We start from the raw sequence: 12,728 nt of genomic DNA, 5'->3' as shown, positions 1-12,728 counted from the left end.
TCAAAATTAATTAATTCTTTTCTCACTCACACACAACCACCAGCAAAACTCCATGTATGTACAGCACTTTTTGCACGTTAACATACTGTTTTCAAAACTGTTAAACCTGAGTTCAAAACATAGCAAAAATGATTTTGACAGCAATTTGATACATTTCCACTGTAATATCATATTGAAATACATTGAAAATCTAAAAATGAAAAGAATATAAAAAATTAGACCAGCCACAGCTGACCCCTCCTTTTAGCTGAGGACCTACCCAGGTGTTTTGTCTTCACCTTCATTACCATCTATACACAACTTTGGATTGATTTTTTTTTTTTTATCCAAACATGGACCCTGCCAGAGACAGAGGAGTGGGTGCTAGAGTGGCCAGGATAGGGAGAGGGAGAGGTGGGTGTAGGGGTGGTGGAAGACTGCAGAGAGGGAGACCAAGAACAGTAGTCTCAGATGAGATTAGGGCTACTATAATTGATCATGTGATAAATCATGGTCTCTCAATGAGAGAGGCTGGACTGAGGGTGCAGCCAAATCTGCCACGCTCAACAGTGGCATCTATTGTGCGAATATTACAGCAAACCAACAGGTAAGATTTGGCATTCTGCAAGGGCACATCACTGAATTGCATTTTACAATAGTACTGTAAATTGAGCAACGCCTCCAGAACTTCTTGTGTGTGATTCTGTATTTCTGCTTTAGTACCCAAAGGCTACCTCCCACAGGGGGGAGAGGGAGGATTTTCACCGCTCAGCAGGAAACTGCAATTGTTGATATGGTGTGCCAACAATGCCATACAACTCAGAGAGATTCGGGACAAGTCTTAGCTGACAATGCTACATTTGCAAATGTCCACAATGTTAGTATGACGACCATTGCTAGAGTCTTGACAAAACATGAAGTCACGATGAAGCAGCTGTACACTGTCCCCTTTCAGAGGAACTCAGAGCGTGTAAAGGAATTGAGGTACCAATATGTCCAGGTAAGATGTCTGTACACCACAGTACAGGTTTTGATCAAAACCAAATGGCACAGCACCCACAGTAATGTTAACTACTGTAATGGTACTGTAACTGTTTTGTGTTGTGGGTCTATTTTAGAGAGTCATGGAGCTTGAGGCCAGGGAAACACCCCACATGTTTTTATTCATCGATGAAGCTGGTTTCAACCTTGCCAAGACACGCCGGAGCGGGAGGAATATCATTGGAAAAAGAGCTACAGTGGATGTTCCTGGTCAGAGGGGAGCCAACATAACAATGTGTGCAGCAATATCCTCTGATAGACTGCAGTTACGCATACCACTAATTGGCCCATATAATACAGAACGCCTCATCACATTTATGGATGACCTCTATGGAAGGCTTGTCCCAGGTGAGGAAAGGGGGCAAGTGAGGAGAAATGTGCCAACATTTGTAATCGTATGGGACAATGTGGCATTTCACCACGCCCGTGTCCTCACAGAATGGTTTGAGGCCCATCCAAGGATGATGTTACTTTTCCTCCCACCTTTGCATACGTGGTGGAGGAGCCGCAGCAAGAGGAAAAAATAGAGCTCAAGTTTCAAATGAAATTCGGGCAACAATTACTGACCATGCCATCTGTGGCAAGTGAGTACCACCCCTCCTGTTCAAACACACACTCACGGGAGACAGTTGGTTGCTTAATCAGCACTGCCGTGCTCTTTTATTCACCAATGCGCTTTACAGAAATATTTATCTACAAACGACGGTTCCGCAGCCGTCTTGTTGTCAGCCCTCTCGCTCCAGCTTCCGGTCTTCCTTTAAAAACCCCAGGCTCACTGTTGAAAGCAATCAGAGGCAATCAGCGCAATTAAACAATTAACAATTATCGGCGCTGATTACCTCCAGCTGACAGTCGTGACGAAGGATCCGAGAGCCGCTCCTCTCACACTCTCTCTCTCTGCAGCCGACGCTCAAACCACGCCCACCCCACCACATACCCCCACCGCCCGACTTAGGCCGGGGAGCCATCCGGCCGATGACCAACCCCCCCCCTCCCCCCCCCCTCCTGGGGGCGAGAGAGGAAGTCCGCCACGACCATCCGTACACCCGGTCTATGGATCACCTTGAAGTTAAAAGGCTGCAAAGCCAGATACCACCGAGTGATCCGGGCGTTGGTATCCTTCATGCGGTGAAGCCATTGGAGGGGCGCATGGTCCGAACAGAGGGTGAATGGGCGACCCAGAAGGTAATACCGGAGGGCTCCGACCGCCCACCGAATGGCGAGGCACTCTTTTTCCACCGTGCTGTACTTCGCCTCCCGTTGTGACAGTTTTCGGCTAATGTACAGCACGGGGCGGTCGACTCCCTCCACCTGCTGGGTCAAAACAGCCCCCAGCCCCCTGTCCGACGCGTCGGTCTGCAACACAAAAGGGAGAGAGAAGTTAGGTGTGAACAAGAGCGGCTCCCCACAGAGAGCTTCTTTTACCCTCTCAAACACCCGCTGGCACGGTTCCGTCCACTGGACCGGATCTGAGGCACCTTTTCGGGTTAAGTCAGTTAGGGGGCTGGTTAGCTCCGAAAATGCCGGGATGAACCTCCTGTAATAGCCGGCCAGCCCCAAGAACCTCCTTACCTCTTTTTTTGACTTGGGTCGGGGACAGGCTGCAATCGCCGCGGTTTTGTCCACTAGAGGCCGCACCTGTCCACTTCCCAAGTGGTACCCCAAATACCGTACCTCCGCTCGGCCAATAGCACACTTCTTTGGGTTAGCCGTGAGCCCTGCCTGCCTTAAGGATTCGAGCACTGCCCCCACATGCTGCAAATGCTGCTCCCAACTGCTGCTATGGATGATTACATCATCCAGATAGGCAGCAGCATAACCAGCATGCGGACGCAATACCCGATCCATCAGGCGCTGGAAGGTGGCAGGGGCTCCGAATAACCCAAACGGAAGTGTCCTGAATTGGTACAAACCATCCGGAGCGGAGAAAGCCGTTTTTTCCTTAGATTTGGCAGATAAGGGAATCTGCCAGTAACCCTTGGTTAAATCCAGCGTCGAAAAAATTGAGCCGTGCCAAGCCGATCCAAGAGCTCGTCGACCCGAGGCATTGGATAAGCATCAAACCGTGACACTTCATTTACCTTTCTATAATCCACACAGAAGCGAATAGACCCATCAGGCTTACCTACCAGCACAATGGGGCTACTCCAGGGACTGTGGGATTCCTCTATTACCCCCAGCTCTAGCATTGCCTTTATTTCTGCCTGAACCAATTTCTTTTTGTGTTCCGGCAATCTATAGGGGCGGGTCCGCACCGTCACCCCCGGGGAAGTCTCAATGTGGTGGTGTATGAGGTGCGTGCGTCCTGGTATGGGGGAAAACACATCAGCAAAACGCTTTTGCAACAAGGCAAGGTCTGCTCTCTGATTCGGTGAGAGATGGTCATCTGAAAGGGTTGAGATCTGATTGTATGAATTTGGTACCTCCGGCCCCAGCTCATCTCTCTCCTTATCCACCGTAACCAGAGAGACAGCCACCACCTCCTTCCACGCTTTCAGGAGATTGAGGTGATAAATCTGTTTTGCCCCCTCTCTATCAGTACGCTCTACCTCATAGTCAACCTCCCCCACTCGCCGTGTGACCGCAAAGGGCCCTTGCCACTTGGCGAGTAATTTAGAACTAGAGGTAGGGAGTAACACAAGAACTTTATCTCCCGGTGAAAATTGCCGTAGTTTAGCTCCTCTGTTGTAGTGCTGTTGCTGACGTGCCTGCGCCTCGAGCAAATTCTCCCGTGACAACTTACCCAGTGTATGGAGTTTTGCTCGCAGGTCCAGCACGTACTGTAATTCATTTTTACTAGGACTCGGACCCTCCTCCCAGTTTTCTTTAACTAGGTCCAATATCCCCCGGGGTTTCCTACCGAACAGTAGTTCAAAGGGAGAAAATCCCGTGGAGGCCTGGGGAACCTCCCGCACTGCAAACACCAGAGGAGATAACCACTTATCCCAATTACGGCTATCCTCATGAACGAACTTCCGGATCATAGACTTCAATGTTCTATTAAAACGCTCAACCAGCCCATCCGTTTGGGGATGGTACACGCTGGTTCTAATAGAATGAATGCCCAATAACCCGTACAGCTCGCGTAGTGTGCGTGACATAAACTGTGTACCCTGATCAGTCAGAATCTCTTTCGGGATTCCGACTCGGGAGATTATTTGAAACAATGCCTGCGCAACACTTTTTGCCGAAATGCTGCGCAAAGGAACTGCTTCGGGATACCTTGTCGCATAATCCACCAGAACTAACACGAAACGGTATCCCTGCGTGCTCCGATCAAACGGCCCGATGAGGTCCATCCCCACTCTCTCAAAAGGGACCTCCATTAGCGGAAGGGGGCGCAACGGCGCTTTTGGTATAGCCGGGGAATTTACTAGTTGGCATTCAGGGCACGACGCACACCACCGACGCACGTCGGCCCAAATGCCCGGCCAATAGAAACGGGCCATTATCCGGTTCAGTGTTTTCTCATACCCTAAATGACCAGTCATGGGGTTAAAGTGAGCCGTCTGAAAAACCATTTCCCGAGAGCTTTTAGGCACCAGCAATTGGGTGATCTCCTCCTTAGTCTGAGTGTCACGACACACTCTGTATAACCTATCCCGAATTATTACAAAATACGGGTGAGTGAGTGTTGCATCAGGGCGCACCTGTTGACCATCAATGGACATCACGCGGTCAAAGGCAAAGCGTAGGGTGTCATCACGAGACTGCTCGAGTGGGAAATCCTCCATGGGGCGAAACACCGGCACCTGCAGAGTCTCCCCCTGAGGCTCCACTGGTGCCGGCTCCCCCTCTGCTGCGTCGGACGACCCCGCGTCACCGCTGACAGCAGCACACACATCACACAGCCCTAGCTGTCGTGAACGCACCCCCCCTACCTTACCAGCTGCCTGGCGGAACCCCGGCCAATCAGTGCCTAAAATCAGAGGGTGCGAGAGGCGGGAGCTAACCGCAGCCTTTATTTTATGCTTTTTCCCTTGACACCGAATTTCCACTGAGACTATAGGGTACTCGTGTAAATCCCCATGCACACACCTTATAGATACCCTCGATGCTTCTAACAACGCCTCGGGTCGAACCAGGCTTTGTCGAATCATGGTCTGCATAGCCCCTGAGTCCAACAGCGCCTGGTGTTCACTCCCTTGAATCCTTACCGGAATACAGTACGCTCCGTCTGGATCGGGAGCGGAGGTGGGCGGGCCGACAACACGGACCACCTGCCCCACCTCCATGAGCGGGCACTCGCGGCGCAGGTGACCCGGTTGTCCGCACCGCCAACACCCCGGTCCGGGCGTCTGAGGAGCTCTCTGTGGGTCGTATCCCGCCGCCACTGAGCCTGGGGCTGGGGAAACAGAAAAAAAAGGGTTGTTGCGGGAAAATGCGGGGGTTTGGGCACGGGGAAGGGAGGAAGAAAGGGGGGAAGGAAGGGAACGAGGAAGGGCTCTCCTGCGCGGAGCCGTGTCTGCCCGTCCTTGCTGCTGCTGCTGCTGCTGCTGTGACTGGCCGTGGGGGTAGAGCGCCAGGTGGTCCTCCGCCAGGGTGACGGCGGCCGCCAACCCGGTCGGCCGATGGCACCTCACCCAATTCGCCGTCTCCGCCGGGAGGCCATCGATAAAGCGTTCGAGGGCCACCAGCTCCACCACCTCGTCTGCTGACCGGAGTTCTGGTCGCAGCCACCGACGCGCCATGTCCAGCAGTCTCTGCGCGTATGCGAACGGTCGGTCCTCTCTGGCCAGGGCCGTCTCCCTGAACCGTCGCCGGTGTTCTTCCGGGCTGTATCCCAGACGGTCCAGGACCGCCTTCTTTAAGTTGCCGTAGACCGTCCGCGCTGTGGGGGGTAAGCTGTGTGCCGCCCGTTGTGCTTCCCCAGTCAAGAGGGGCAGGAGACGGACGACCCACTCCTCCTCCGGCCATTTACTTGCCCCCGCGGCCACCTCAAACCCCTCAAGGAACGCCTCTGCGTCGTCCTCCGGGGTCATTTTTGGTAGATGGAGAGCCACGGGGGGTCCGGTCTGTCTCTCTCGGGAGCTGGTTTCTCCCGCAGCCGCCAGCTGCAGTAGAGCCTGGGTCTGGAGGGAAGTTTGCGCCCGCAGAGCCTCCAGCTGTTCGGCGTGCATCGCCGCCTGCCTCTCCTGCATCGCCGCCATCCCCTCCAGCATCCTCGCCAGCGCTACCACCGGTTGTGGCGTTTCCCCCTGCTCCTGGCTGTGTTCCATGTTGTCTCCTGTGTGTTTAATGCCCCCCGTACGGGCCACCACTGTGGCAAGTGAGTACCACCCCTCCTGTTCAAACACACACTCACGGGAGACAGTTGGTTGCTTAATCAGCACTGCCGTGCTCTTTTATTCACCAATGCGCTTTACAGAAATATTTATCTACAAACGACGGTTCCGCAGCCGTCTTGTTGTCAGCCCTCTCGCTCCAGCTTCCGGTCTTCCTTTAAAAACCCCAGGCTCACTGTTGAAAGCAATCAGAGGCAATCAGCGCAATTAAACAATTAACAATTATCGGCGCTGATTACCTCCAGCTGACAGTCGTGACGAAGGATCCGAGAGCCGCTCCTCTCACACTCTCTCTCTCTGCAGCCGACGCTCAAACCACGCCCACCCCACCACACCATCAATCATGGCTTGTCCTTTAGAGAGGCTGGACAAAGGGTCCAGCCCATTCTGAGTCAGATCACTGTGGCATCTATTGTCAGACTTTTTCAGAATGAGAATAGGTAAGTCACAATGTTATTGTATACCACTGTGTATTTCAGCTTTACTGTATTGCCCTGTTGGCAGAACAAACTGCATTACTGTCTACAGTAATGCAGTTGTTTCATCAATCCCATTTATGTGACTGTCATAATGTCAATTTTGACATGCTTTTTGCATTTACTTTATAGAATCCACAGACTACTGTACACTGGTGGCAGAGGAAAGATCTTTAGTGCTGAACAGGAGGCTGCCATTGTAGATATGGCCTTGGCAAACAATGTGATCAGACTGAGTGAAATCCAGGCAGCAGTAATTGCAGATCAGGGAGCATTTAGAAATATCAACAGTGTGAGTTTGGCTACTATTGATAGAGTCCTTACACGAAACCATGTCGGAATGAAGCAGCTGTACAGAGTTCCATTCCAAAGAAACTCTGACATCGTGAAGGAGGCAAGACTCCAGTATGTGCAGGTAAGGATTTGTTATTGTAATGCCTTGTCATACCATACAGTTACATGCAAGTAACTGTAACGGTGCATTGCAAGGGAAAACATCCAATGCGATGTTGATGAGAACCTGTGGCCTAATCGTCAGGAACGAATGGACTAAATGTGAAGTTCTGAGTATTTCAACTCTTTCTTTTGTTTTTTGGATATTTCCACCCATAAGTCTCCTTTGGTTGCTTCTATGTTTATTTTATTTTTATTTACAGTATTCAGCATTTCTGAGTTTAATAAGTATGGAAACAAGACTAGGTCAAAACCTAGTATATGGCTGGACCGTGTATGAAAGGCTAGAGGTTAGAATGACATGGAAAAATCTTAAGCAGTACAATAAAAAAATTTGTTTCTGAGTATTTCTGAGTTTGGGTGAAATTCTTTATTGGTTCTTTGGTGAAGAAAGAATGCAGTACAAAAGCTGTACCATGATGAATGTCTGAATTTGTCTAGTCTGTAGGTCTTACATGTCAACGACAGTTCATGGGCACGGAAAGATGGAAGATGTCTCTTTTTACAGTATTTCAACAGGGCATCTCAAAAGTGCAGGTGCAGAGTGCAGCAGGGTTTGTTATCTCTAGTAAAATCATTGTTGGAGAAAAGAATACAGTTCATGCTGTGATATGCTTGCTTGCCTTTTTTGCCACATACTATAACTATGTAAAGTATTAACAAATGGCACAGGCATATAGCACAAATTAAGGTTGAACCAGTTCATATTGATAGCTGTATTTTGTATTTTGTTGTCCAATGTGTAATGATTGCTTGAAAGAATATATTAATTTGACCACAAGTTGTGTAGTTTGATGGAAAATTTGCTTTTGTTGCATGTTTTTAATGTTTTGTGAGTGTTAGAGCATTTTGCAAACGAGTATTCTATATATACAGTATGTGTTTTTTTTGTTTGTTTGTTTTGATAACACGGTATTGGAAATGCGGTTTCATTTTGTGTTTCATTTTGTGTTGGCATTTTGGAATTGCAGTACGACTGCATATGCAAAAATATGACAAAAATAAAGCACATTGAGAAATATTGTTGCATTATTGATTCATTCATTTAAAATAATTTATTACATTGCAGGCAGTAACGAAGGGCCATTCTTATTTTGTATTGGAACCTTGGGTTTATGTAAAGAAAAAGATTCAAAGATACAATTATGCATCTGGTAATGCCACATGTTAGTGTTTTAAGGTAATTCTGTTATGAGTGACAAAGTAATCCTGTTGGGTGACACCTTTAGCCAGTGTTATGGTAGAATGCATTGATTTAGAATGCACTGAGACATGTATGAAGTGTTTTGGTAGACTTTTTGCATGCAAGATTAACTGTTGTGCCAAGCTGCGTGTTGGTAAAGAGAACTGGTTGGTGTTAAGAGTTTTGAAAAAGTGTACTCAGTATTGAGACATGGGTATAACCAATTGTAAAAAACTGTAAATTAACTACTGGTTTTTGGGTGGGAAAATACAATTTTGGAGTTTTGTGTGTCTTCCAGAATGTTTCAGGCAAGGAAGGTTGGTGATATCCTGTGCTTGGTATAGCAAAATAATGGGACCTCGGCTGGCTGTATTCCAAACCTCATGTTCTGAGTATTTACCCAAACAGGATTTAAGGTTTTAAACCATGCCAAAATAAATAATACCTCAACTCAACTTACAACTGAAGTCATAATTATTCATGTAATTGGAAGTAGTATCCAATAGTTTTGTTTTTTGCAAACAGGCTTATAAGCCTAATATATTCAGTTAGTAGTGTCCCTGAATTTCAGTGCAGCATTGAACATCCCAGTGGGAGTGTATTTTTAGTTTTATTATTTTTGCACAATTTAAAAAATACACAAAAATGACAAAGATAACAAATAATATACAGTGCAGGGAGAGGCAGAAAACCCAGTGGGCTTATTTGAAGCCTCCACCTAGATAATGTTAAAATTTCACAGTGTTATAAAGAACATAAACTTCATATACAGAAAATAATATAACTACATAAAAGTGTTGGCAAACTAATAGTAATAAAATATAAATAACAACAACAATAATAACAATAATAGTAACAAAATAAAAGCAGAAAATGTGAGTGTGTGCTGTGCATGAGTGTGTGTGTGTGTGTGTGTGTGTGTGTGTGCGTGTAAGTGCATATGTATGTGTGTGTATATGCGTGCGTGTTGTGAGCTTCCTCGCCAACGGACGTTGCGGTTGCCAAACCAGTACAAGAACCAGTACAGTGAGTCCCGGGGTCAGTTAACAGGAAAAAAAATTATTGGTATTAAATCTTGGGGGAAGGGGAAGCAAAAAATAACTAAAAGTTCTTCCTGGTCGGGGTATTAATCTTCCTCTCCAGGGTAAGTACACTCCTCCTGGAGAGACAAAAGCCGCGTTTCCACCAAAATTACCCGGAACTTTCAGTCCCAGGAACTACTTTACCAGGAACTAAAAGGTTCCTTCAGCTAATGGTTGTCTGCGTTTCCACCGGGGTCTAAAGTCCCGCGAAGATTAGGCAAATTAGCCCACTGTCGTATGAAAAAGCGACGTTGTCGTCGGTCCATCGGTCATATGATTTCTTCTGTAACCCCATACTACCACCGAAGTAGCCTACATTATTTTCTAATAACCGGGACAGCCCGGAGGGGTTTTTTCCACTTATTAGCGGGTTACCAACAATGACTATATATGGTTACTTTTGTATTTATTGATTTTTATCCATTTAATCACATGAAATTGAAATATTCTTCTGCAGCCGTTTGGGCATATTTTACCGTTGTCAAGCAAAACTGTCGTTGGTAGTTGAACTTTTGGACCGTTATGCAACAAATAGGATATAACAGACCAATAGTCAGATTGTAACTGTTTTATATATCCTCTCAAACACATTCATTATGTTTTTATGCGAACATTCGCTTTCATGTCTTGACATCCGAAGCGACAGAATGCATTCACATTTCCAATATAGGCTAACTGGCAACAACAGCAGAAAACATGCACACGTTGTAAACAATTTGCTGTTTGATTACTTTCTCATCGTCAATTCCATATAGGCTAATCGCAAAATGACAAGAATAGAACGAAAACTCGGACTTGCGTGAAATTTTAAATTAGTAGTGGTACAGCCACCGTTTGTTTTCCTTCGAAGTTACTGCTAGCCGAACAGCGAAGTGTGCCCTCCAGATGAGAACCATGCACCATAAATTAGTCCATAGTCTTCCTGGTCTTTTTGTGGAATTGAAGAATGGCAGAGTAAAATTACGGCAGTCTGAAAAAGCTAAAGGTAGGATTACTAGAATTAACCTGTTATTTTACCCTGACAAAAAGTGCGGAAGGTGATTTCCAGTTTGCTTTTACTGTATCACCAATGTGAATTACGCAGAACTACCGCATACCTCACATAACTGTATCAAACGTTTTGAGTCAATTACAACGGGCTAAGAAAATCCGGAAGAAAATATTCAGCAACCGAATTAATCCGTTTGAATGTTTTAGTACGTAATATGCTGTCCCAGCACGAATGCTTAGCATTTTATAAAACGAATACTAAAGCAAGAAAAGAACAGAAGAGCACACGTTATAATTCCAAGACGTTGGCAGGCTATAACCAAAAGTAGGCTACTGCGCCGCATAATATACAAGTTTGATTTGAAGTTATTATAAAAATAAATTGGTTTGCGCCTGCATATTTTCAAACATGGCGCCTGAAAATAGACACAAAAAAAATTCCGTGAGTACTCGACCAATCAGAAATGTTCAGCGTGCAAGCTCCACCCAAAAGGTTCCTGTACTTTCGGAAAGTACTACCCCCCGAGCAGGAACCTTTTGGGGGGTAAAACAAAGCCCCCAGAACTAAATTTAGACCCTAGTTCCTGCGGTGGAAACGCACTGAGTTCCTCAAAAGGTTCCTAGTTCCGGGGTATAGTTCCTGCGGTGGAAACGCGGCTAAAGGGAACAATAGTTAGGAGCGTGTGATTGGGTACTGGCCAGCCCGGTCCAGGTCTGTCTCCTCTCTCCTTTCTCCTTCCGTCCTTGTAGGACTTGTCCTCCAGCCCTCTGTCCTTTCGGTGCGAAGAGACCACTCCCACAGTCAGACAGTGTGCCAGCCTTTTGTTCCAACCAATTCCACAGTCATGTACAGTTGAAAGTTTCAATTATGGAATTCGTATTATTTAGGTTGGCCCACGGCCGCTTACCACCCCAGGAACAGGTGAGGAGAGAAGCCAGGCGTAGTTTCTCTCTCTAGCCCCAGCCAGCCTCTCACTCCTTTGTGCTGCTTCTTATAGTCTTTGAGGCAATCTACTCAAGCAGTCTCAGGTGTGCTGCAGCAGAGTGGAAAATTCCACATACCTGCACTCTGCTGTAGCCCTGTCCTTGGCGCTGATCTGTGGAAGCTCACCTGTGCGTACGTATGTGCGCGCGTGTGTATTTGTGCGTGCGTGTGTGCGTGTGTGCGTGTGTGCGTGTGTGTGTGGGCATGTGCATACGTATGTGAGCGTGTGTGTGTGCCTGTCAGGGCACACACACACGCATTGATTTATACACATGTATTGACAACTGAGCAATAGTAATGATACATGTCACTATGAGTGAAACTAATAAAACATGGATACATGACCAACAATACATGGGGAAAAGCAGTTACAAAACAGCAGTTAAATGGTATTTTAAGCATATTTTGTAACATATTACAGAGGAACAGTTTTTTGCCAGGTGGGAAAAGCCATTCCATAATTTGGTACCCCTAAATCTTATCAAAAATTGACCTCTGCAAGTGAGAAATCTGAAGATTGATGAGCTGAGTAAGAACCTGTGAATTTGCTTTAAAGTAAGTCTGGAACTGCTCAGGAATATTCCCTTCACTTGAATGTATCTAATAAACACATATTTGAGAAATAATGATATGTTAATAATGATAATAATGTCATAAATAGAATCTGGAGTTTCTGAAATAGAGGAGCAGATGAGATGTGTGACTCTGATCGGGTTGCAATCGTAAAAAAATGTTTCTGGAGGACCAAAATTTTGTGAAGAGTAGTAGGAAAAGTACTCGCCCAAACTATATTACAATATGAAAGATACAGATAAATTAGACTGTAATAAAGAGTAAGGAGACAGTTTGTGGTGACAAAATGACTAACCCTCCTTATTATACCAATAGATTTATTTTTCTGCTAACCCAGTCAGTATGTTCTCTCCGACTCAAACTCTCATCAACAATAATTCCCAAGATTCTTGTAGTTGACACTTGAGGCAACTCAACAGACTCAGTTGTAATTTTAGATCTCATAAAAAACACGTTTTCAACGTACAAAAATGCCAAGTTACTCAAAAGTATTGATATCAAAATGACGCCAAGTTACGGTACTACAAACAATATAGGCTATCTTGCCTCACCGAAATGACATAAGATGTATTTCAAAGCAATGCTACCCAATATTTCCTCAGTTCTTTCAAGTCACTTGGCCCTGTGTATAAGCATGCACTACATGGACAGGCCAAACATATGTGTGGATGGCTCTCTCAC

The 12,728-nt window shown here is 46.3% G+C and overlaps 1 protein-coding gene across 1 annotated transcript; it reads right to left on the bottom strand.

Moving 5' to 3' along the window:
• Positions 1-1,658: 1,658 nt before the first annotated feature.
• On the bottom strand, positions 1,659-6,239 carry LOC118230184. The gene is made up of 2 exons (XM_035422996.1): positions 5,178-6,239; positions 1,659-1,795 (listed from the first exon to the last, which is right to left on the bottom strand). The coding sequence occupies exons 1-2, from the start codon at positions 6,237-6,239 to the stop codon at positions 1,793-1,795; spliced, it is 1,065 nt and encodes a 354-aa protein (XP_035278887.1). The 3' UTR covers positions 1,659-1,792.
• Positions 6,240-12,728: the final 6,489 nt, after the last annotated feature.

The sequence above is a fragment of the Anguilla anguilla genome, chromosome 6, assembly GCF_013347855.1.
Source record: "Anguilla anguilla isolate fAngAng1 chromosome 6, fAngAng1.pri, whole genome shotgun sequence".
NCBI classification, from domain to species: domain Eukaryota; kingdom Metazoa; phylum Chordata; class Actinopteri; order Anguilliformes; family Anguillidae; genus Anguilla; species Anguilla anguilla.
The sequence above is the reverse complement of the archived record's forward strand: the minus strand, read 5'-3'. Positions and strand labels throughout refer to the sequence as shown.

What these genes read in the sequence shown, in the direction of transcription:
- LOC118230184 (XM_035422996.1), bottom strand. Translation starts at nt 6,239, where the DNA reads ATGGAACACAGCCAGGAGCAGGGGGAAACGCCACAACCGGTGGTAGCG.